The sequence below is a fragment of the Sturnira hondurensis genome, unplaced genomic scaffold, assembly GCF_014824575.4.
Source record: "Sturnira hondurensis isolate 20B ecotype Veracruz unplaced genomic scaffold, ASM1482457v3 Scaffold0001221, whole genome shotgun sequence".
Classification (NCBI taxonomy): Eukaryota; Metazoa; Chordata; class Mammalia; order Chiroptera; family Phyllostomidae; genus Sturnira; species Sturnira hondurensis.
Window position 1 is genome coordinate 3,114,562 of NW_028073852.1, and position 24,778 is coordinate 3,139,339.

General features: G+C 62.0%; 1 protein-coding gene across 4 annotated transcripts in view; it reads right to left on the reverse strand.

The window, feature by feature from the left end:
* Positions 1-24,153, reverse strand: part of SEPTIN9 (septin 9) — a 121,206-nt gene extending 97,053 nt beyond the window's left edge. Inside the window, exons 1-2 of one of the 4 annotated variants that reach the window (XM_037064599.1) lie at positions 24,058-24,153; positions 10,166-10,222 (exon numbers count right to left, since the gene is read on the reverse strand). In XM_037064599.1, the coding sequence (XP_036920494.1) occupies positions 10,166-10,222; positions 24,058-24,073 (73 nt within the window). In that variant the 5' untranslated portion in view covers positions 24,074-24,153. Of the gene's footprint in view, positions 1-1,351; positions 1,419-5,125; positions 5,247-10,165; positions 10,223-19,355; positions 19,507-24,057 lie in introns of those variants that run through there. The other 3 variants (XM_037064612.1, XM_037064590.1, XM_037064609.1) reach the window with 3 other exon arrangements.
* Positions 24,154-24,778: the final 625 nt, after the last annotated feature.

The window sequence follows — 24,778 nt, forward strand, 5'->3', positions numbered from 1 at the left end:
GTGGTACGGACGCACCCCCCCCACACACACACACATGCCCTGTCGGCAGCTCCAGGGCCTGTCCTGCTGACACAGGCCTTCCTTCTCTCTGATCTTTTGGGGAGCCCCTCCCGCCGGCATGCACAGTGGCAAACAGAACAGGGTGACGGCACTGTGAGGTGACCTTCTCAGCCCCATGATGACCCGGGGGTCAGCTCAGAGCCCCTGAAACCCAGGGCGCGGCGGGTGCCCAAGGATGTGTCGGACCTGCATGGCGGACCGCGGCACCCGGCTCCAGGGGTGCACTGTCAGCAGCAGACACGGAGTGGAAGGGGGTGACTCACGGTGTGGTCAGATGCTGACACAGGCTCGGCACGCAATCCGGGCAAGAGGAACTGAGCGGGGCTGAGCCGGGGAGCGGCTTCCCCTTGGGCCGCTACAGAACAAGCAGCCTCTTCCTCTCCATTCATTCCTCCTTGCCGGGCCCCAGGACCCGGCCCACCCTGTGGGGGCTGCCACCGGGCACCGCCACTTGGCCTTTCTCGGGGGCACACAGCCCACACACCAGCGGCCTGCCCTCACGTCTGGCCCTGCCATGGCACCCAGACGTTTTACACAGTGATTCTGCTCCAGGACCCAAGGGCAGCCCCCACCTGCTCACCTTTCTGTCCTGAAATGTCCCTCAGAGCCACGGACGATCATCACTGCCCTCCCACCCAGCACCGGGCTCCCAGGCAAGGACAGGACCCGAACAACTGTCACCCCCAGGCGGGAGTCGTCTTCATTCCCCCACACGGCAGACAGGACAGGACCCGCTCCCTGCTGTGCGTGCACACACCCACACACACGCATCTTCGTGTCTCCTCTGGGCACCAGCCGCTTCCTCCCCTGTAATCAAGTCCCAAGAAGGCACCGAAATGCTATTTCGGGGAGGAGACCACGGCAGCCTGGAAGACAGGCTCCGTTTGGCAGTGAACACACAAACCACACAGTGGACAGACCAACCACCGACCAGCGTCCAGAATGCCGCCACCCAGACCCCCGAGCCAGAGGCAGGCCCCCCCCCCACCCCCGCCAGAGTGCAGCGCCCCCGGCCTCAGCATGCACAGCTGCACTGAGACGCCAAAGTGGCACATGGGGAAATGGAAGAGACAGCGCGGGGGGGGGAAGGAGGCCGAGTCTAAATAAGAGCCGGACTCAGGGCGGCTCAGCTCTCGGAGCATTGGATCCCACGACCTCAGACCAGTCAAGAGGCAGAGAAATGTGTCCATGAAAGTGAGCACCAGTGACCCCTGGGTGCTGCTTTCCCGAAGCATACGGGAGGCTCTGGGTGGGGGGAGCGGGGGCGCCCGGGGGAGGGGGGCGCGCCTACCTGAGATCCGGTCTCTCTCCATCACCACACAGTGCTTGGCGGCAGGCGGAGTCCGAGTCCCCTCTCCACAGGCTTCCTCCCCTTTCTCACCCCGCTGCCCTCCCTCCTGCTCCTCCAAGAAACACTCTTTGTCTGGTCTAATTTCTTCAATCTGCTGCGATCGCGGATGCATCCAAATTACCACATTTCCATGTGCTGATCATATGTTTGCGCTCCAGACTGAAGTCGCCTTGTCTCTGAATCAGAGCAAACGGAGTGAAGGGAGAGGGGGAAAGCTCCCGCAGCCCCGGGTCCCCCGGTCCCCCGGTCCCCGGGGCAGTCGGGCAGCAAGGACCAGCCGAGGACGGAGGACAGAGGGCCGGCGTCTGGGCTCCCTGCGTGGTGACTCCCAGCTTCCGGCGGGCCTTCTCTCCACCCCCTCTGGCCCCGGTGAGTCTCGCTCCTTTTTAATATCCACTTGGAGAAGCTGAACTTAGCCTCTTGGAAACCAGCTCACAGAGTCAAATTCCTGGCGACGTCCAAAGTCTTTCATTTTCCTGGTCCCGCGATGCTCTGGTTTCCTCTGGTTTAAGTGTCTGAACGGCCCAGCTCCTGGGCCTGCCTCTCCTTCCCACCAACTGCTGCCCGCCTGCCACCTCGATCCCCGACTTGGCTGGAAGGAGGGGCGGTCGTGCCCCAGGCAGGCAGTCCAGGGACAGCTCGGGAGCACCTGACCGAAAGGAGCCCCACGAAGTCACCCTGCAGACGCCCCAACGGCTTGTCCGCCTTCGGTGACAGAGGCAGCTGGCCGTCCCCGCCCAAGCCGAGAGCGAAAGCTGGATGGAGACTTCCTGGAAGAATCCTACCACACTCATGAGTCAGTGAGTCTCCAGCTGTCCCCTGGGAGGGAGCGCGGCTCCTTACCACCGATTTCCCCAGACTCAGCGCCTCTCTGGGAGGGGGTGTGAGGCCCAGCGGGGCTGGCGGCTCACAGCTGTTTCCTGCGGTTCACCTGGGGTCCCCAGGGCTGCTGACCCTGTCAACCCTGGGGCCCTACCCACATCTGGTCAGAGTTAGGGCCGGTGTGGGGCTGGGGACACCCCCTCTGCCCTGTGAGCTTCATCCACCTCAAGGCAACCCTAACTAGCCCTTCATCCACCTCGAGGCAGCTCCTGCCTTGGACTGGCAGCCCTCCGCCCGAGACAGAGACAGGCCCTGCTGGAGGAAGCGCGCGTTCACGCCAGCTGGGGCGCTCAGGCCATCTCCCCGACGGCTCTGGATTCTCGCTTCTCGTGGAAACCGGCTCCCGTGGGCACGTGGCCACAGCAAGAAGCCTTCCTGCCTGGCCACGTGGGCTGGGTTGGAGAGTGCCATCCCTCTCAGACGAAACCACATCTCCCGGTTGGTACTGGTCCCCCAGGAACCCTCTCCTCATTTTTGATGTCTGTTGCCCACACCCGCCCCTCCGGCCTCTGAGTGAACAGTCTCTGCCGGCCATGGCCACAGCCACGTGAGCCCTGTGTCAGCACCATGGGGCCCAAGCACAGTTCTCTGCTGGAGGGTACAAAGTCCCTGTCCCCTCCTGCCCGGGGCAAGACCCCAAATACAGTCTGCTGGGTAGCAAGGGCGTCTTCCTGCAGGGGAGGGGGGCATGTTCCAGCAGAAGTTGGTGTCTGAGGGACACCGAACAGCACCCACAGCCCCCCACCCATCCCCAGCAGAGCCTGGAGGACAGCCCCAAAGATGGCCTTCAGGGGCACAAAAGGTGGGCACAGGGTCTCAGCCAAGGGGAGTCCGGGGCTCAGACACTGTGGTGAGCTGAATAATGTCCCCTAAAGATACCACATCCAAATCCGTGGAACCAGGGACCTCATCCGGAGACAGTGTCACTGTACACGGGTTAAGTGCAAGACCTTGAGACGGGGAGATTACCCTGGGTTGTCAGGGTGGACCCTAACGGCCATCACATGTGCCGGTATCAGAGGCGGGCAGAGCGAGATCTGGCAGCCACACAGTGCAGGGGATGTGAAGACGGTGCAGGGAGAGACAGGAAGATGCTGGAGACAGGAAGGTGCTGGAGACAGGAAGGTGCTAGAGACAGGAAGATGCTGGAGACCAGAGTGATGCGGCCGCCAGCCAAGGAATGCTGGGGGGCCCCATGAGCAGCAAGAGGCCAGGAATGGATTCTCTCAGGGCCTTTGGAGGGGGCGGGTCCTCTGGATTCTCTCAGAGCCCGTCATTTTGGGCTCCAGCCCCCAGAACCGCGAGAGGGCACATTTCCGCAGCGTTCAGCCCCCAGCACATGGGAACTTGTTACAGCGGCCCCAGGACACTCACTTGTTCTGCTGAGGCTGTTTCCTTCTAAAACAGAACATGAAACGAACCACTGACAATTGCTGAATTAGAGCAATGGGGACCATGGACATTTTTTAGTTTATTCAATCTCCTTTTTGATTTTGAAAACAAAAACCTTCCTTATTGGTTTTTCTGATTATAAACATAACTGATGTTCATTGCATTATATTTAGATACTACAAAATACCTGTAAAGAGACCCTTTTAATGCCAGTGGGACCTTGTGGCACCAATTCCTTCCTGCTGGACCAGGCAGGGCGGGGGGCGGGGCTGGACCGCGGTGGGCTCAGGCCTCCCCGCCACCTCCTGGAGGCGCCAGCTGCGCACACTACTGATTCATGGCTGTGGCCGGCGCAGCTGCTGAGCACAGCTTTGGCCTTTGGCTTTCTCCAGGCATAGTTTGGCTCAAGTCCGTTCCCCCACCGTGCCTAAAAATCCAAGCGTGCTGGCCCAAACCAGAGATAATTCGAAACCAAAAACCTGGCAACACCAGTTGGCTTGGATGAGGCCCGAATTAGTCACAAGCCAGCTCAGAGGCCCGCACAGAGGTGGGGTGAGGCCGGGCAGCGGGAGGCGGGAGCAGCCCGCCAACCCGCTGTCTGAGTCCCCGCCTCCTCACTCAGGGGCAACACGCCAGGCCAGGCCCCCCTTCCCCAGAGTGGGTTCCCCACATGGCTCCCTGCTCCGCTGCACTGACAGAGCTCTGTGCCGCACACAGCTTTCTCCCCGTCTCAGACGCACCGGCCCACTTTGCACAACAAACACGCCTGGCCCGCCTCCGTGCACCAAGTCGAACCCACACTTCAGTCCCAGGATGCAGGCCCCACCCCCACCCCACCCACCCCCAGGCCACAGCTTCGGGAAGCTGCGTGTGCTGGCCAGAAAGCCCCGGCCTGCCCACATCCCGGGCGGGCACGCTGGCCTGGCAGCCCTTCCCAGCGGTTTCCCCAGACTCGCTCCAGGTGCCAGCTCTGTCCTTCACCCCACGGACCTGCGCCCCTGATCTGTGCACTCCCGACCCCGCAGAGTGTGGACTGCTTTATCTGCGGAGACACTGCTCTGTCCCCTCCCACAAAGCACATCTGTGCCTCCCCACACCAGGCCAGGAGGGGACAGAGGTGCCCTGAAGTCCCACCGCCAGGCTGGGAGGAAAGGAGCGGCACTGGGGTCACTCTTCCTTGGAAGGGGCGTCAGGAAGGGCAGGACGGATGAGGCCTTGCTCCTGGTGCACATTCTGGGAGGGGCCCTGGGAGGGGGGAGGCACCGGCTGAGAGGACACTTTCTGAGGCTCTGGGCTCATATTTTCTGCTACCTCGCCCCGCCCACTCCTGGACAACCTCTGCTTTAAAAGACTCAACTGCTGAAGTTTGCTTCCCTGAGCTAAAAATAGACCTCCGCCCAACCCCTCCCCCTGACCTCCCGTGACCACTGCTACCCGTACCTGCCAGCAGGGCAGGCAGCCGGCCGAGACCCTCCTGGCTGGCCCCAGTCCGCCGACAGCAGCCTCCCCACAGCAGGAAGGGTTCTGGGCCTGGGGCCGGCTTCATTCCTCTCCGGAATCTTCTCTCCACTTTTTATTGTGCCTCAAGGTTTGGCTGTTCCTAAATAAATACAGCCCAGCGACTCTTGGCTCAGGGACCAGGGGAGGGTGGACTGGTGGGCACAGCCTGAGCCGGCCTGTTGCTCTGGGCATGCTTCCAGGCCGGGGCGGAAGGAAACCAAGACAACGGGGAGAAGCAGCCCGTATGGGCGGGCGGGCGGGCGGGCGGGCTGGCGGGCAGCCTCACGTTCGGCCATCCATCCGGGGCTGCAGAGGCAGCAGCAGGGCCGGGGCGGTGAGCTGGCGCACTGTTCCCGAAAGGAGGCCCCGGCTGCCTGCAAGGTGCAGTGCGGAGCCTGGGACCTTGGTAGAGTCTGCCCCAGGGTCCCAGAGTGTAAACTGTCCCCCAGAAAACTGAAAACTGCACCCAGAGCTGCCCTTTCGCTTCCTGCTGGGAACCCAACATTCTGCTGGCTCGGCAGGGGCCGGCCCACGCTCGCGGGGTGAGCGGACAACTCCAGGACCTGGTGTGCCCTGGGTACCCGGGCCAGGGCTGCCCAACAGAAGTTCCGGCAATGACGTCAACATTCTCTCTCCGCCAGCTCCAAAGTCGTGGCCACACGTGGCTGCTGAGCACCTGCCATGTGGCCGGTGCCACCGAGGGACCGAGTTTCAATTTTGTGTGGAATAATTAAATGTAAACCCGCTGTCCTGCCACGGGCTTTGCCTCTCCTTCCTCTCCACCTTGGAGACGTCCTGTTCTCCATACATTTCTTCCCAGGAGGCAAACAATCGGAAGGCCACGCTTCAATCGAGGCAAAGGAAGGCTGATAGTTCCATTTAAACTCACCTTTGGCCGACACCCCCAGACTTCCACTGGGTTCAATTCCATGGCACCTCCTTCCCGCCTGCTGTGCGCCATGGGAGAGCCCAGACCCAGCGGGGAGGCATGGGAACGCCCAAGGCCGAGCCGCTCGGGCCCATGGGACCCTGGGAGGGGAGTGCCTCCAGCGGTGAGGAAGTTGGGGGGCTGAAACCCACAGTCGGGGGCACTGGGAGCGGAAAGGGAGGGCGTAGGGCCGACAGGCCGTGCGGTGGAGTCCCCACCGGGCTGGGAGTTCCGTGACCATGGTCCTTGGGTTTGAGTTTAGCCTGCAGGGTTAGGGAACCCCAGGGCTCTTCCTTGTTGTTTTAATCTCTGAACTTGTCCCCCAGGTTTTTGGCCTCCTGTCCCCCACTTCTGCTGCCTTAACCCCTCTGAACGTCGGTGTCGGAGACCTCAGACCCCGCTTTGCCATCCACAGTCCTGCAGTGGTGGGCTTTTGGGTGGGCTGTGTGGCATGGTTGTCGGCCAGGAGGCATTGCCAAGATCTCCCAGCAGGCAGTGGTAGGCGGTGGTCGTGGCCTCCAGCTTGACCTTGATGCCCGTGCTCCCAGGCCTGGCGCTGCCCCTCTGCCCGGGACTGGGCCGGCTCTGACTCCGGAGCAGCAGGACCCTGCTGAGCTGCGCCGCCCGCCGGGCACAGCACACCTGGGCCTCCCTCGGCTGCTCTCTGAATGGGCCTGCAGATGTCTCACCACGTCCTGGCCGCTCTCTAAGGACTGGACCATGCGTTTGTGTCATCGCAGCGGCCCCTGTCTCAGTGGCCTGGGAGGTGGCCACCGTGGAGCCCTCCTCATCCGTTGGGACCAGCGTGTGTCTTGCTGCTTCCAAGCCAGCTCATCATGCTGGGCCCAGATGCCCCGAGGGCCTCAGATTTGGGGGCAGCCAACTCCACGGTCAACCCGGCGTCTGCAGTCTGGCTCCGAAGACCCTTTACTTCCTCCTCACAGTTCTTTACGAAGAGCAGCCCCTCCTGAGAGTCTCCGTCCCTGTCTCCAGCTGCAGCAGAGTGATACTGGTGTCCCCAGTGACCTTTCAGAGCCCACTGATGTCACTGCACAGATTGGCGCCTGGCCAGCTCCGTCTCATACTTGACCCTGAAGTCATCAGCAGCAAGACGGGCATCGTCAGTCCGCAGAGGGGTGCATCATTGTCCTCAGAGCTTGCAAAGAGCTGAGCCCTCAGGTCCTTGGTGGTCTTGAAGTGACATCCCCAGTCTCTGACCTGTGGCCCCTTCTTCTCCAGGTGGTCCCAGATCTTTGCTCTCTAGCTTCTGATACCAGCCTCCAGGCCCCTCACCCTCCTCAGCAGGAGGCAGGGTGATCACTCAGGCATTGCCTGGTCTCCTTCTCTCTTTGGACAACCCCCATGCCCGCCAGACCTGCCCCCCACAGCCATCTCTGCAGCCAAGGGCCTGGGTCCCCAGCCACCCCACATGCTGGTGGAGTGAGACAGGGAGATCCGGAAGCCCGAGCCCCCGGCATCTGCAGGGACACCACTGCACTGTTCGCCACTGGCCCAGCAACCGAGCAGCTGCAGGGAACCCGGGGTCCAGCAGCCGGTGGAGAAGCTGGAGCAGATGCTGACACTCACAGTGTTCGGGGAAGGAGGGGGCGGCCGAGGCTCGGGCCCAGGCCACTCCCACAACCAGGTCTGCTGTGAGTGGTCACCTGGTCAGAGCCAACCGCCCTGTCTCTGGCCCTGGCAGGACTGGCACATGCCCGCTGCATGGGGAGAAGGGATGGGGAGGAGGAGGGACACCAGAGGCCTGACCGAGACTCGGTCAAGACCACGGGCAGGGCCTGGCAGGGCTGTGGGGGGAGAGTGAGTTACTAAGATCTTGGCAACCTGTCGACCTGGGGGAGCTTGGGGGAGGCCAGAGGTCCAGGACCACAGTGAGACTTCTTACTGGAGGCCCCAGTGGATGCGAGGCTGAGACGTGAGGGAGACGAAGAAACAGGTGTCAGTGGATGGGAGAGAAAGCAAGGAGCTCCAGGAGCAAGGTCCACGGGCAGCCAACACCCCGGCCACCGTTCCCTCGGCCAGTTCCTCGACAGGAGGCGCACCCTCATGGCCTGACCCAGGGCAGCTGGCCACCCAACGCATCAGCGACGCTGTGCTGGGCAGCACGTCACGCTTGCTTCCTACGGCTGCTGTGCCGAAACCCATCCGCTGAGCGGCTCAAAACAATAGACATCGCCTCTCTCCCAGTTCTGGAGGCAGAAATCCAAAATCCAGGGGACAGGGGTTCTGGGGAAAATCCCTCTTCGACTCTCCCCGCTTTGGGGGCCGTCCTCAGGCGCCTCTCGGCTGTGCCTCCCCACCCCAGTCCCACCTCCGCAGCACGTGGCCTCGAGTCTCCCCTCCTTTCACGAGGACCCCAGCCACTGGGCTGAGGGTCCACTCTATCTGCAGCGTCTCAAGATCCTTAACTAACCACGTCCGTAAAAGACCTGTTGCCACAACAGGCCACTCTCTGCAGTTCTGGATGAGCACGAATTTGAGGGGGGACACTGTTCACCCCGCTACAGAAGGAATGAGTGGGACTGGGGAGGAAGCCCCCGAGCCCAGAGGTATTCGGAGGAGAAAAGCAAGCCCCAGCAGCACACCGGATGTCAGGGCAGAAGGAGAAGTCTCCAGGGACTGGCCAGCTCCAGGGCTGGGCGGCAGGGAGGTGAGGAAGCAGACAGTGCCTGGGAACCAGGGCAAAGGTTGTCCGGAGGCTGCGGTCTGAGTGGCAGCCACCCGGCATGGCTGCTCAAGGCCCAGGAAGCGATGAGTGTGCAGAGCCGGCCGGACGGGCCCATGGGAGGGATCCGCCCAGAGAAGCACATGCGAGAAAGGTTCCAGAGGCGTCGAACAGAGGCCACCTCCTGTGGAACCCCCGGCGCAGCCCGGTTGCTGCAGCCTGGGAACCAGGGGCCAACTCTGCCGCCCCACACTGTGGGGCCCTCGCCAGTGACCTCAGCAAATGCACTGAGCTTCAGGAATCCACACGGGTAAATCCCAAAGTCACCCACTGTGGCACAAAGCAGACGCCCCTGACCCAGGATGCCCCGTGCCCGGCTGGGGCGGGGCGGGTATCCTGCTTAACCAACATGTGACTCATCTGGCCCCGGGGCGGTCAGACAGTAGTCACCACTCTGTCCCCACACCTGGCCCCATCTGGCCCCCAAAGGGGCCGCACACACGCAGGCATGGACATCAAAGCCCATACGTCCCAGGCCACCACACATCACCCCCACCCCCGCTTCCCATGGGTCCGGGGGGGCCCAGCCCACCGGCGGGTGTCATCTGTAGAGGACAGACACAGGGAGAGGTCTGCACTGGCCCCGGGGGTAGGCTCGGGAGCACTGGGTATGGAACTCTGGGGACCCGGGCAGCCAGCGTGGTCGGGACCTGTCAGATGTCACAGCCACTAGCCTCGTGTTAATTAAAATAAATCAGTTAGACAATTATACGCAAATCAATGAGTAAATGAAATGAACTTAACAACCTGCACGTCAGGTGCTCACATGCAGACAGTGGCCACCACACGGACGCGACAGGCGTGGACTATTTCCATCCCAGTTGCCTGGACGGGGCTAGGCCAGCAGGTGGGAGGTGTGCCCAGTGGCACGTACCCTGCTCTAGGACGGCCGCTGCCCCTTCTGTCACTGGGGCTTGCCTGGCACCCAGTAGGTCCTCCGCATACTTCCGCTATGCTCAGGGAGTTTGCTGGGTCCTCAGGGAGGCAAGTCTCTGCGTCTCTGGGCCCCAAAGTGCTGTGAGAAGAGGCCACTGTAAGGAGCACAGACCCCAGGCCTGGCTGCCCAGCTTGACAGCTCAGACGAGGGTGGGCTCCTGGGGGGTCATGGGGGTCTGGTCAGGGGCCCGGTGCGGAGAAGCGGAGCACACTCAGCCTGGGGCCAAGGGCCAGCGGCAGGTCCTGGGCCCCCTCCGCGCCCTGCCTGCCCATGCTTGGCCCCAAGGCTGGGACAGCCCCTTCCGAGCACAGAGTCGTAATACCTGCCCCAGACAAACAAAGGGGTTGGTTCAGGGCAGAATGAGCCACATACCTGGGCCAGTCGAGTCACCAAGCTTCCGAAGGCGACCACTGGATGTCCGTGTGACTCCTAAAGACAAAGGCAGAGGGCAAAGGTTAGAGGCCTCTGGGAGGCAGCTGACACTGGGCAAACCCTCGCCCGGATCCTGCCAGGGCTCCAGAACCAGAAAGTGGTCCCTTGTGCGGCCAGAGGCCCTGGTTCCCCAGGTAACGCCTGGACCCAGCAGCCACCTGCGGTGGCAGCCACCACCATCTGCCTGCTGGCAGGGCACCGGGCCGAAGCCTCCACATTGGTTTTCCCGCCGAGCACTCCCTTCCCCGTCAGGCAGAGGAGCCAAGCGGAGTCTCTGTGGCGTCGAGTGACTTGTCCGAAGCGGCACAGCTACAAGGAGCTAGGCCAGAACAAACCCAAGTTCATCCCACCGTGACATCCGGGGTTGGTTCGAGTGTGCCAGGCCACGGGGACTGCAGGCGGGGAGAGGAGGTGCACTCGGGCAGCCCCCTGATGTGACCTCGCCCACCTGTCTTCTGGAGGGTTCCCTGGGACGGGGTCTGCAACTCAGGGTGCCGGCGGGGGTGGGTGGGATGGGCTGGGGAAGGACGAGCTGCCCTCTCCCCACTCCCTGGAGGGGACAAGAACAGAGCCCAGGTCAGCGTGGGCTGACGCTGCCTGCTCCCTCCCCGCACACACCCCTCGGCCCTGCGCCCATCCTTGGAGAAGCTTACGGCCGGCAAGCCCCAACGTGAAGGGATTTGCCGAGGTGCTCGGCCAAGTACACCCGAGAGGTGCCAGGACAGGGGCGGCAGGTGGCTGCTGCATCCCTGCCGGGCTGCGTGCTCTGCACCAGGGCTGGGCCGCCTGGACAACCGGGCCGTCCTGCAGAGGGTGGCGGGGACGCCCAGGTGGCCCGGCAGAGGCCTGCCGTACAGACAAGAGCCTGCGGCTCAGGGGGACGGGGTGAGGGGAAGCTTCTCCCCAGCAGTCCTCCAGAGGGGCTCTCATGACAGTCATTCACTCATTCATTCATTCATTCCACACCACGACCCTAAACTGGGACCCACTGAAGGCCGCCAGCAATGTGTGTACGGGTTCCAGGGCCCCAGGCAGGGGGTGAGCAGCCCACCACGGAGCAACCCACTAAAGCACCCGCTGGCCTGATGAGGAGGCCCCGGGACCCCTGTGCAGGCACCACCAGGTCCCCTGGCCGAGGCCCAGGGCCCTCCATGGGCTTCACGTCTGTGTTCCCACTCACTCCACCGACAGCCCTCGGCCCTGTGAGAGGCAGCCCACGCTCCCGCCGCACCTGCCTCGCCAGCCGACAGACACCCAGTGGTGCCCCCACCTCGGGCTTCTGGACACTGGCCAGAATGAAGAGGACCCGTCCAGGTTACGCACACGGCCACCTCTCCCTGGGCATCTGATGCCCAGGACCCAGCTGGACTCCCATCTTCCCAAACCTGGTGGGGGCGATGGACGTGAGGCCGACAGCTTCTACCTCTCCCATTTCCCTGGGGTGAGTTTTTCTTGTATTTACACTGTTTATTTTTCCAATTTCCCAAAGCACACACCCACCCCCAAGGGTCCCGGGCCGGGGGTCGTGGAGAGGGCCAGGCCTCGGCGGGCGCTGGCCGTGGGCCTGGCGACCGGCCTCCCCTCCCTGTGCCTCAGCTTTCCCGCCTGCAGAATGGGCCAGAGACTGGCTGCTCAACTGGTGACTGAGATTAAATGAGGACGTACACGGTAGGCACCGAGCACGGTGCCTGGCACAAAACAGCACTCAAAAGATGACTTCATTATCATTATTAACGTATTAGTTTTTAGTAGCATTATTACTACTCACACTCACCAGCCACCATGCCAGCTGGGGCCAGGGATCGGGAAGTAGGAATCAACAGCGTGGCCACCAGAGCTGATGCATTCTAACGAAACGGGAGCTCTGACCAGGGCACCTGGCATGGGGCAGCGGGGGCACTGCCACCCCACGGAAGACCGCCAGCCTTTCTGACCCCTCCCAGCTGAGGGGAATCTGAGAGCTCCTGGCCTGTAGGGCAGAGGACACATCAGAGGAAGGCGGGGGGTGGAAGGGGGGCAGTGTCCCAAACCCAGAGGGAACAGTCAGGGCGTGAGGAGCTCAGAAGCTCCCTGTAGACCTGGGCCCTGCAGACCTGGCCACCCCAGGAACTCCATGCCTGGTGTCTGCTCGCCTAGGCCAGGGCAAAGCCATTCTGTAACGTTTAATACTTGAGGCCACAAGATCAAAACAAGCTTCAGATGATGTGGAGCGAAAGACAAGAGAGGCATTAATATCAGGACTCATGGCTGGCCCGCATCCCAGGCAAAAGGGAAGGCCGCACTCAAAAGCAGGAAAGCAGTCCAGACAAGGAGGGGCCCCGTGGTCCTCAAGAGGAGGAGGCAACCCTGGGACGCCCTGGGAAGGAGCATCAGCCTTGTAGATTCGGCACTCGGGGAACACAGCCACCCGCAGCCCCATGGAGGAGAGCCCTCTTCCAGGCTCACTGCCTAGCGCCCTCCCTGTCCCTCCATCACAGCCCCTCCAGGCACAGCCGCACCAGGCACAGCCGCACCAGGCACAGCCCCACCAGGCACAGTTATACCAGGCACAGCCCCACCAGGAACAGTTATACCAGGCATAGCCCCACCAGGTACAGTTATACCAGGCACAGCCCCACCAGGCACAACCCCACCAGGCACCACCCTACCAGGCACAGCCCCACCAGGTACAGTTATACCAGGTACAGCCCCACCAGGCACCACCCTACCAGGCACAGCCCCACCAGGTACAGTTATACCAGGTACAGCCCCACCAGGCACCACTCTACCAGGCACAGCCCCACCAGGCACAGCCTCACCAGGTACAGTTATACCAGGCACAATTATACCAGGCACAGCCGCACCAGGCACCATCCCACCAGGTACCGCCCCACTAGGTACAGCCCTACCAGGCACAGCCCCACCAGGTACAGTTATACCAGGCACAGCCCCACCAGGCACAGCCTCACCAGGCACTGCTCCACCAGGTACAGTTATACCAGGCACAGTTATACCAGGTACAGCCGCACCAGGCACAGACCCACCAGGCACAGCAGACAGGAGCTGGCCCACATGTCTTGGCACGTGCTGGCCTGTGACACAGGTTGCCCCCATGCACATACCTTGGGGACCCAGGTCAGGAGAGAGAAGATTCAGTAGGTGTGAAGACCTTTTACTTTTGCTCCTTTCAAGCAAAAGTTTGTGATGGAGCCTGGTGAGGGACAGGTTGAAAGGGTCCCACGGCCCCAACACGCTGAGCAGACCCCTGGGCCTGCTGGGACTGTTGTGTTGCCCCCCGGGACTGTTGTGTTGCCCCCCATGCACCTGTTCTCACAGGGCCACAGAGCCCCTGTCAACACCCATGACCACTGTCCCCAGCCCCTCTGGTGTCTCACGAAGCCTAGACACCTGAACCTAGGAGGGGGGCGGGGCAGGGCAGGAAGCAGCCTGTCCCCAGAGGAGGGTGACACAGATACGCGCACACACCACTTTGCTCTGCACCAACAATGAGTGGGGCCAGGCAGTCCTTCCTGTCGTCAACAAGTCCCCACTGTCCCCGAGGGGGCCCCGCGGGGAGGAGGCCCTGAAAAACTTCTGTGCGAACATCCATTTTCACTGGCAAGAGCTTATCTCCAGCCAAGAATCCGTCCTCGGTTTTTTTCCTAAAACTCATGAGACAGCCCCTCAGGACCTGCCTCTCCCCACCAGCCCCTTCCTCTCTGAGCCCAGGCCGGTGGGGGTTGGGGGGAGGACACACCTCACCCCCCTTCTTCCACAGCAGCCAGTTTGCTCGCAGAAGCTGTGAAGGGCTGGATCAAAGTCAAGGGCTTCAGGTGGGGAGTGAAATTCCACGCTTATCTTCAGAGGAACCTGAGATAAGGAGATAAGCCTCCTCCTGCCTCCACTCTCTGCCCTTGGCCTTTGCTCCCTGTGGAGGTGCGCACAGTGGGGCCTCGGAGACAAACCCTCCTTCCTGGCGAGGCCCCACATTCCCAGCCCCCAGTGCAGGGCCACCTGTCCCCACCCCCAAGGCTGGCAGATGGGGCTGTGGATTCAAGAACTGCAACTCGTTCACCCACAAAGGGAGGGATTCTCTCCCCCGTGAAGGAACCCCTCCTGCAAAGACTAAATACCGCAGTGATTTTCGGTTTCAGCAAAGCCCTGGGCCTGGAAGTTGGGGCTGCTCGCCCCTTCTCTGCCAGGTGGGGGGGTTGCTTCCAGCCCACCAGCCCTTGGGACGAGCCACTGGCCTGTGCAAGAGGCCAACCAGAAGCGGGGGCTGCTGGCTCTGGCGCAGCACCCGTGGCCTCCGTCTGGGTTCGGCCTGGGGTTGGGGTCGGGGCCCAGCTGCAGGGCCGGAAGCTGGCGGAGGCTGGGAGCTGCACTGTGTCCTGGGCGAGGGCTGAGTGTGGGGGGCAGGAGAGTGGGCTGAGAATCCACCTCCAGCTCTATCTGCGTCTCCAGCGAGTTCCGAGTCTCTCCTACAGGATGCAGCCTTTCGAGAACCCTTACTGAGCGTCCGACTCTGTCCGAGGGGCAGGGACTGGCGCTCTGTCAGGGGCGCCCTAAGCCCCCGTGAGGGGCGGGCTCTGGTTCCCACCCACAGGTCGGGAAGCAGACAGCAGGGGCAGCACCACTGGATGGCCAAGTCCATCGCGGGACGCCAGTGCTGTGCTAGGACCCACAGAGCCCCTTCCTCCAATGGTCACCAGTCGGGCACCTGGCCTCTGGGTCCCACCGACACACAAGACTCTCAGTTAAATCTGCATTTCAGATAAATGACGGGTACAGTTCAAGTGCAACAACACCCCTTTGTTCCTCGGCCCTCTAGGCTGGCCTGTGGCTGGCAGAAGGGCCGAGGTCTGCAGGCCGGGGTTTCTGGGGGGCATGGGGGGCGGCCTGCAGGTATAGAGCTGGGTTGAGCCAACGGGAGGCTCTGCAGGAGCGGCAGCGGGAGAACCAGCGGCCTCTCCTGTTCTCCGCCTCGGAAGATCCCACCAGCAGTGGGTTCCGTCTCTTCTGTCACTCCCGCCCCTGCAGGCTCGCCTCTGCCCAGGCTCCCACCAGGGGACTCTGATCCTTGGACTCCAGGAACAGGACTCCCCACTCTGACCCTCTGACCCGGAGGGACTGGCTTCTTGCCACCACCACCCCAGTTGTCCCCTGGAAGTCAAGAGGCCCAGCGCTCCAGGGCCCTTGGCTAGAAGGCAGCCTATCAAGGCGCCGAGAGGAAGGGCACTAGCTAGCCGCACGGTCAAATGGTCAAACGTTTTTGCAACATTTGCAAAAGGGAAGCATTCTCACTGCAATCAGTTAAGATCACTACTTCTGCTCTGCGCTTCCCCACCCCTGGATCAGGTGCCACCGGGAGTGTGGCTGGCACCTGGGTGCCCCTGCTAAGGAGCAGTCGAAGGGGAAAGGGACTCCGCTGGGTGACATTTATGTCGTTCACAGTCACTTCCGTGCAGTTACGTGACTGCTGGCCACCCCGGTGTGGAAGTCCAGGAATAACACTCTGTCTACCCACTGGTCCGTATCTGCCTACTGCGCAGACTCAGAAGGGGTCAGACACAAACTCGTCCTGAAAAAACAAGGGCCACTGGAGGGAAGCGAGGTCTGAAATGGATGGAGCCGGGGAGGAAACCATTCCAGTCGCCAGACACAACGTTGTAAACAGAGAGTCCAGCTCTCTTCAGCGTCGACCAAAAACACAAAGTATCTCTGGTCAGGAATAAAGGCAACAATGGGTCACATGCAGTTACATTTGCCCCGTGCTTTTCTAGGCCTATGTCGATGGCAATCACACAGTTTACCGGGATTCTCACACCCGCGGGGCAAACAGCGCCACATCCCACAAACCCTGACGGAAGTCACACTTTATCATGCACCCCAACTACCAAAAATAGAAAATAAATTTTGATCAACCAGAAAGATGAATAAACTTTCCGTTGTCTCAAAAGAAAATGATCTTTGAAAGTCACGGGATGAAGAAGTGACCAAAGAGCCTGCAGCCGAAAGTGCAGGGAAAGAGTAACTTTGCAGACAGGATGGGCAGTTAATTATTTTAAATAACAGTGTTCTTTTTCCGGATTTTGTGATGCTTGTGATATTGGGCTCCTGTTTAACATGGGGTTTTGGCCCTGGCCAGTGCGGCTCAGTGGGCTGAGCATCGTCCCACAAACCGAAAGGTCTCAGGTTCAATTCCCTGTCAGGGAACGTGCCTGGGTTGTGGGTTCAGTCCCTGGACAGGGCGTGTATGAAAGGCAACCAATCAACGTTTCTCTCCCTCCCTCCTCCTCTCCCCCAAATCAATAAGCGTGTCCTCGGGTGAGGGTTTTTAAACAGTGTAATTTGCTGCTGTGCCGTCTCTCTCACAAGCAATCACGCTCACGCCTTTAAAGAGTCGCGTGAGCCCCCTCTCCGGCTCTGCCCCCAGGCCTCCGTGTTCGAGGTCTGGCTTCTCTCCCTCGTCAGCTGCACAACACATTCCCCCCACTCAGGTCCTGAGTTCTGAGCCCTCCGTGGGGTTTCCCAGGTGGGCCCGACGCACACTCCACGAATAAACCCCGCCCGTGAGACGGATGCGCGCGCGGGCCTGTGGGTGGTGGGTGAGCCACGGGAAACTGCTGACTGAGGCAGAAAGGAGCAGGAGGAGGCGAGCCAGAGACAGGAGGACAGGCTGCCCCCGTCTCGGACGGGCCCCGGTCACCAAGGTGGACGAGACACGTTACTCAGCCTTTAGGTGGCTGTCGGATTACAGCACAGACACGTACCACAGAGAGAGGCGGGGGTCAGGGTCTGAGAGGCCCTGGGAGGGCTGACGCGGAAGATGGCAAGAGAAAGCAGATGGTGACCGTGGCGGGTGGGGGTGCAGACAGGTGGTGCCGCCAACGGGACCCCAACCAGGCAGCAGCGCCCCGGATCACAGCAGAGGTGGCCGGTCTCCTGGGACAACCAGGGGACTCCTGCTAGCCTAAGGAAGCAGACGCCTCCTAGGGGACACCTCTTAGGGGCCAAAGAAGAGACGGAGGGGAGGAGAGGCAGGTAGAGCGCTGGGTCCTGCACGCCTGTGGTGGAGGAACCGAAGGGTGTGGGCAGCGGGGCTGATGTTTTCAAGGGCCGGGATGCCCTGGGACAGCTCCATGGAGATGAGCGGCGGGAGAACCGGGCAGACGGCATGTTCTGTCCATTAAACCACTTCCGAAAATGCCATAGCAGAAGGCTCCTCTGGGTTTGGGGGCAGCTCCGGGACGCTGGGAAAGGGAGTCACCGAGAGCCCTATTCCATTAAATTAGTTACCTGGAAATGGGACCGGTGCCCAACCAGCCGGTGCCGCGCCGCAGACGGCACGGCTGTCGTCACGTCGGCCACACAGCAGCCTCCACTCGGGGTCACGGGGCCACGGCACCAAGGAAGAGGGCCAAGGTCAAGCAGGCCGGTCAAGAGCGCTGGTAAGAGGTCAGTTAAGTAAATTAAGGAACAGCCACTCTGAAGGGCCATTCAAGTTGTAATTCTGGAATCCACGCATGAGATCCGGTTTCCAGCAAAAAGAACAGAATTAAAAGTGATTTCCAGAGGGAACCGCAACTCTGAACATATGTCACAGACCTTCGCGTGCAGACAGGGGCTGGGGGGTCCAGCAGCCACCTGAGAACCATGGGGCTGGAGAGTCTCTCCCTTAATCTTGTTCACGCTGCTGGGCTGTGAGCAGCCAACAAGACAGACAGCGAAAATAAAAGCAAACGGGATGGGGAGGCACAAAGTGTATGTTAGGAAGCTTTCCTTAAAAAAACAACTAAAGTGCCCTGGCTGGCGTAGCTCAGTGGATTGAGCGCGGGCCTGCGAACCAGACAATCGCGGTTCGATTCCCAGTCAGGGCACATGCCTGGGTTGCAGGCCGGTTCCTTGCAGGCTAACTACCAGCAGGGGACGCACAAAAAAGGCAACCATACATTGATGTTTCTCTCCCTCTCTCCTTCCCCTCTAAAGATAAATAAATAAATAAAATCTTTAAAAAAAAAAAACAACTAAAGTAAAGCAAAGATCTGGCAGCTGAAGCGTCCACCCTCAGCTACTGGGTTGGCACCAGTACCCAGGGTGACTCACTCCCCCCCGGCAGAGGGTTCGCCACACCTCGGGCTCCTAACGTCGGAGGCAGCTTGGCACCAACAGTGAGAAGGGACCCACCACCTCCGTGTCTCCAGCCCATGCCGCCTCTGGGTGCCTGTGGTGATGATTGGTGCCCTGGGCGTCAGTGGATGCCCTCTGCCGCCTGGTGTCCCCACAGTGTCTGCACTGGGTCATCTGTGCACCATGGCCCCAGCTTTACCCCTTGACACACACACGTGGTGCTGTGGCCACAGACCGTCCCCCAAGTCCCTCCGGGTTGAGCAGCCCAGGCTGGGAGACAATGGCGTTTGGATTTAACCCATTTCCCCGTGGCTCAGGTTACGGGAGAGCTACTCCCCTCCTGGGAGCTGGGATCTGATCCTGGTGGAAATGGGGGCCCAGTCCACGGGGAAGCTGCAAGAGCCCCGGGACACAGGTGGGATGCACCTGACAGACAAGCTCAGAGGGGCCGGCCAGCTCGCTCCCACCCAGCCCTTCCTGGTAAGCCCACTCGTCACGAGCCACCTGGAACCTGGGCAGACACTCACAGCTGCTAGCACTTCAGCTGCTGCCTCAACATGCCCGGCCTGGCCAGGACAAGTAGCCCAGGTGCAGCTGCCATGGCCGGCCCCCTGGCTTCCAGGTGCAGCCTTGGGGTGGGGTCCAGAGGGTCCCAGCCACAGCCTAGGCTTCCCTGCACACCTCTTAGGCTGTCCGGGAGGAGCAAGGCCTCTCTAGGAGCCAGGAAGAGGGCAATGCCACCACCCCCCGCCCCCACCATCCATCATGGGGAAAGAACGGCTCCGCAGGGAGAGCGAGACAGGGGCCTTTCTGGCCCTTGCCCCCCCCGCCCCCAGTGCTTCCAGGGGCCCTTGGGAAGCTGGGCCCACACAGGCAGGTCGGAGGGGCCATGCACCCCTCCTCTTCCCCAATGCAAAGGGCCGCTGGAGGCCTCAGGCTAGCGTCCTCGGCGGATGACCGGGGACTTACATTCCTGCCATAAAGGCAGGCAGCCTGGGCCCCCTGCAATCCATTGGCTTACTCTGCCTGCTGCTGCCCCTTTTCCTGTCCCGGACGCTCCCAGCAGTCACGCTTCGGAGAACCAGGTCAGATGAGGCCCAGAACAAAGCTCGGTTGTTGCATAGCTTCCAAGAGGCCACCGACGGCAGGACGCCCAGGAGCCACCCCTGTGCCGGCAGCAGCTCGATGCCCCCTTCACCCTGGCTGCAAATAGACGCGGGCCCTGGGCGGGACCAGAGATAAGGCAGAGAGAAGCGGGGCTGGGAACGGAGCCATGCTCAGCCCTGCAGGCCCAAGGCCGCACCGTCTTCCTGTGCTGTGCTGAGAGCAGCCAGGTGTGGGAAGGGGACCGGTGCCCAGGCAGCCCCCAGGTCCTCAGGGCTGCTGCAGCCAAGTCTGTGGGCCCCATGGTCCCAGGCCTGACTCTGGTACCCCCCACTCCCCAGGGCCCTGTGCCCAGCAGGACAGGCTTCAATCTGTGCTTCTGGACCAGCTGCCCTCTGGCAGCCAAGGTCGCTCCAGCAGACCGGGTCCCAGCAGGGTGGGGGCTGTGACCTGGTGTGCTCCGTGGTGGTCCCCAGAGGGCTTCGACTCACCACTTGTACCCACAGATGCCTCATAAATCCCCTGGCAACGCCTAGACTGAGGGCATTCCAAGGCCATCGCTCTGACAAGCAGAGGCAGGGGAACCCAGCCTGCCGCCTCCTTCCCCGCCCAAACGCTCACACTCCTCAAGGCTCAGGCTTCTCTCCGAAGCCCTCCCCTCCCCCAAGGCCACTCGCTGGACCCACCCAGGAACTGGTGCTCCTCAGGCCCCAGGCTGGGCCCTGCGTGCTGCGTGCCGAACCTTCCCTATCAAGTACATCTTAAGCAAACTGCAGGGCCCACGCAACGCTGCCCATGGGCAAACAGCACGAAACAAAGTCCAGCCCCAGGGTCCCACCCGCGGGCACCTGGCAGTCCAAGGAGACAGTCGGTGGGAGAAGGGAAGTGCCTCTTCCTGCTATTGGGGTCCTTGGTCCTCAGGTGAGATGTCCTCCAACTTGCACCTGGACAGGGACTCCAGACCACTGCTCCTGAATGGCCATCCCGTGTCCCCACTGTGCCGGTCCTGGCATGCACCCACTGGGGGTGCCGGGAAGAATGTGGGCCGCCTCAAACTCAGGTACACGGTAAGGTGCTGGCACCTGGCTCTTGGACCCCCTTTGGGCAGGCTGGGGTCTGGGGTGAGCAGGGAGGCCTGAGGGTGCCTGGGGAGAGGACAGGCTCCAGGCCCCAGGCCCAGCCAGCTCTCCCAGAATTAGAGGGGGGCAGCTCAGGGTGCATGACCCTGGGCATGAGTCCAACAGAGCCCAGACTGGCTGCACAAGGTGGCTTCTCTCCACTCAGGTCCCCTGCATAAGCCAGAGCAAGCAGGCTTGGACATGAGAGGACAAGAGGCAAGAGAAAGGATGTGGGTGGGGGCAGAGCGGGGGGGGGGGCAAAGAAGAGGAAGAAGCCCTGCCTTCGCACCCTAGGGGAGTCAGCTCACTGGGGAAGTTCCTCTTCCTTCCCAGAAGTCAGCTCCTGAAGTGCTGGTGTGGGGAGGAGGGTGAGCAGGGGCATCATTGTCCCCTGAGTGCAGCCTCCTCCCACAGAGCCCTGTGACCTTCAGTAGGCCAGGTACCTCTCTGATAGGCCAGGTACCCTCTGGGAATCTCCCAAAAGCCAGGAAAGATCTCAGAATAATTATGTGCACACAGAGACCCACCCCCGCCCCCATTTCTGGGGCTCTCCAGTCCCAGTTAAGTGTCCCCTGAGCCACTAGGGGTTCCCAGGGTAGTCAGGGACATTGAAGGGCAGGCTTTGCATGACCCAGCACACACGACAGAAGCCCCAAACTGAGAACACCAGAGAACCAGAGGGGCGGGGCCTGCAGCCCACTCCTGCCCCAGGAGCCAACCACACTCCTGACCCCCAAACAGGCTCGGGTGTGGGGAGGGCGCCAGCAGCTCCCGGGCATCCCGGCCAAAGGGGCAGCATGGAGCCTCCATCCCCTTCCGGCTGCTGCTGAGGGCGAGGGCGGCGGCGGCGGCTGGGTTATTGAGCAGGCCTTTCTCAGCCTTCTGTGTACCAGCCCATCTCCCAGCCCGGCAGCCTGGACTGTCCACAACCAGCTAGTACCATCCCTGAACCAAACACCTCGCCCCACAGCCAGGAGGTGCGCACCCAAAACCAAACCCCGGCAGCCTCATGACCTGCTGACTGCCACTGCCAGCTCTTCCCGGTGAGAGTGACAGGTGGGATGGATCCAGGTAAAGCCTGCCTGGCGTCCCGCACCCACCTGGGCCTTTGCTCTGCCCCCAGCTGGAAAGATCCTTTTTATTCTCCCCCTGCTCAACACGTCGCATTCCTCAAGGCCCAGTCCAACCTCGCCTCCCCCCGAAATGCCCATCTGGCCCATGCCCCTGCTCCCCACAGTGCCCCTGCTGCCTGGGCGGAAGGGGTGTGAAGGAGCCGCTGCCTCGTGGCAGTTTCCTGCGAGCAAGGACCACGCCATGGCACTGGCTGCATGTGGCCGATACAAAGTGTGTGTTCGGTGAGTGTGTACAGCCCCAAGGCACTGGGCATCCCCCGCCCCGCAAGGATATTTTTTAAGTGTCCCTGTTTGCAGAGACACATCAGTGCTCAAACCAGCTCGGTGAGGATGTCATAATTACGCAGCTCATTTTCAAGCTCGTAACTAGGTCCAGAAGCAGTGATCCCACCCGCCCAGGCGAAAAGCAAAAGCCCTCCTGGTGTCCTCAGGTTCCCAGCACAGGGTTGTAACGCTGTTCACAGCCTTCCTTCATTTCACAGCACTGACGCTCCGCAGGGGCCAGTCTGCCTTCTGCAAAGCGTCCCTCCTAGGATGGGGGCGCCAGCAGAACTGGAGCGCACTCAGAAGGAGGCCGAGAGGCCCTCCAGCCCGACCCCACACTGCAGCGGTGGGACCCAGCATTCCGCGGCCCTCTGCCAGGAGGGGGACAAACTGGAAGTGGTCCAAGCCCTCCTGCTCTCATCCCCCAGGGCCTCGCCCTTTCAGAAAACACAGCAGCTGGTGGGTACTCAGCCCTTAAACTCCACTTCCACCCACTGCAGAAAGCCTAGTGGGTTTTTTTTTCACCTGGGGGAGGGAGTAGGCACAGAGGAGAGGAGACATCGAGCACACTCCAGAGGCCCTCTGACATCTCCAAGTTCCCCCCAGGGAAGAGCCAAGGACCTACAACCTTCAGGTGGGGGTGGGGATGGGAGTGGGACCACCCCCAGCAGTAGGTGAAGTGCAGGGAGCCCAGGGCAGGAGCAAACCGCCATCGCAGGGCCGTGGCCACACTGGCAGCGATGCCCACAACCATCTCAAGTATTTGGAGCATGCTGGGGAGGGAGAGAGGCCAAGCACCAAACCCCAGCCTGTGCCACCTGGAAGCCTCATCCTTCCTCCCATCCCCCAGCACCCCCTCAGTGCCACCCCAGCTAGAGCCGAGCTCAGGGGTCTGAAGGGCCGTGCTAGGGGTGAAGTCGAAATTTGAAGCCACTGACCCAGAAAGGTATTTTCGAAGTTCTGAGCAGCCCTCTCTGAGACCAGTTACTCCTTATCACTCGTTTGGGCTCCAGAATGTGGAGAGCAGGAGACGAGAAATGGCCCAAAGGCAGGAGGAAAGCCCAGACGGCCTCTGAAACTCCAGCTAAGCCCCACGACTCTGTCCTCTCACCAATAAGAACTAACTCACGGGTCCCTGGAAGGAAACTGACTGTCCAGACAGATGAAGGAGAGCAACTCCGAGTTTGCAGCGTGGGTGGAAAAGATGCCCTTCACTATTCGATGACTGAGAGGACAAAGGACCCCGGATGCGCAGAGGAGAACCACAGGCCTTCAAGGGGGCGGCCTCGGTTTGCCCGTCTGTGAAATGGGGCGTCAGCATGCCCAAGAGGAGAGGCTTAGGAAGGACCCTGAGTGCATCCTGAGAGCGGGTCAGGCCTCTTCCGCCTGTGTGCGGTCAAGCCTATACCAGCCTACAAGGATGGCGTCTTGAGGCCCACGAGGTGAAGGAGTTGCCAAGCCTGAGGTGGCAGGATGGTCGCCTTTGGCGAACTCCCAGTGTTCCATCAGGTAGAGGAGTAAGTTCGCCCTAATTAAGGGCGCTGCAGCCCACGCCTCCACTCTGGAGGCTGAACCCAAGAAAATCTTCCACTCGGCCACCCACCCTGTACACACACACACACACACACACACACACACGGACCCGAAGTACCGCGACCCGCGGCGCCTGGAAACGTCAGCAATTCCAGCGAGTGTGCAGGGGCCGGGAGGGCGGGCACAGCCCCCACAGCGACCCCCACCGCGGCCCCACTGAGCGAGCAGGGCTGACCGAAAGCAGCAGGGGACCCTGGGCCAAGATCAGAAGCGGGGTCCGGCCGCGGAGGGGTCAAAGAGGGCTCGGGCGCCCGGCCTCCCCCGCACTGGAACCAACGGGAGCGCCAGGTCCGTCGAAGGGGTGCAATGCTTGGGGGTCCCCCCGAACATCCTGGGATGGAGGCTGCGTCAGCTGGCCGGGCGCGAAAGCCTCGCGCGCCGAAGCCTGCGCTGGGAGCTCCGGGACCCGCTCGGCTCGCCGGGCGCCTCGACTGCCGCGACCACCGAGGCGCAGGTACCAAGGGCTCGTCCGGGCATACCGCCCCCTGCCCGCCCCGGACGCGGCGCCCACCTGAATACTTCCTCATGGTGCCTCCGTGGCCGCTGCTCCCAGGAAAGTGAGCGGCGAGGCCGCGGGGCGCGGGCTCCCAGGTCGCTAATCCCCGGCGGCAGTGGGAGGGCACGCGGAGGCGGAGAGGCCTGGCCCCGCCCCCGGCCCCGCCCCGGCCCCGCCCTCGGAGGTGCGCGCCGAGCCCCTCGCGCGGCGCTGCGCTGCACCTGGCGGACCCGCAGGTGAGCGCGCGGTCCGGGAGGGGGCGCGTCCCCGGCGCCCTGCACTGCGCTCGCCCCGGCTCAGCCCGACTCGTCCCCGCTGTCCCCGCGCTGCAGCCGGACGCAGGTTGCACGAACGTGGGGGTGTGGCCGTGTTGCCAGCGCGCCGGCCACCACGCCCATCCCCCTAGGTACCAATGGTTCGTTCCAGGGCGTCGCTGCCACTTTCCTTTTGGGAGTTGGGGCAGGGCGGGGCCTGCCAGGTGGCAACGGGAGGAGGAGCGAGCGCAGGAAACAGCCGCGGGGCTAGGCAGTGGCGCAGCGGGCACAGCCCGGGGGGGTCGGAGCGGGGCGCCGGCTTAGCGGCAGGGCGGGACAGGGCAGGACGGGGCAGGCGAGGCACCTTGCCTGCCCCCGCTACCTTTCCGGTAATCAAAAGCGCAGACTGCATCGACTCCTCTGGTGAACTCACCTGGAAAATGGGTGCGTGGGACCAGGTGGTAATTTCCGTTCCACCTGAA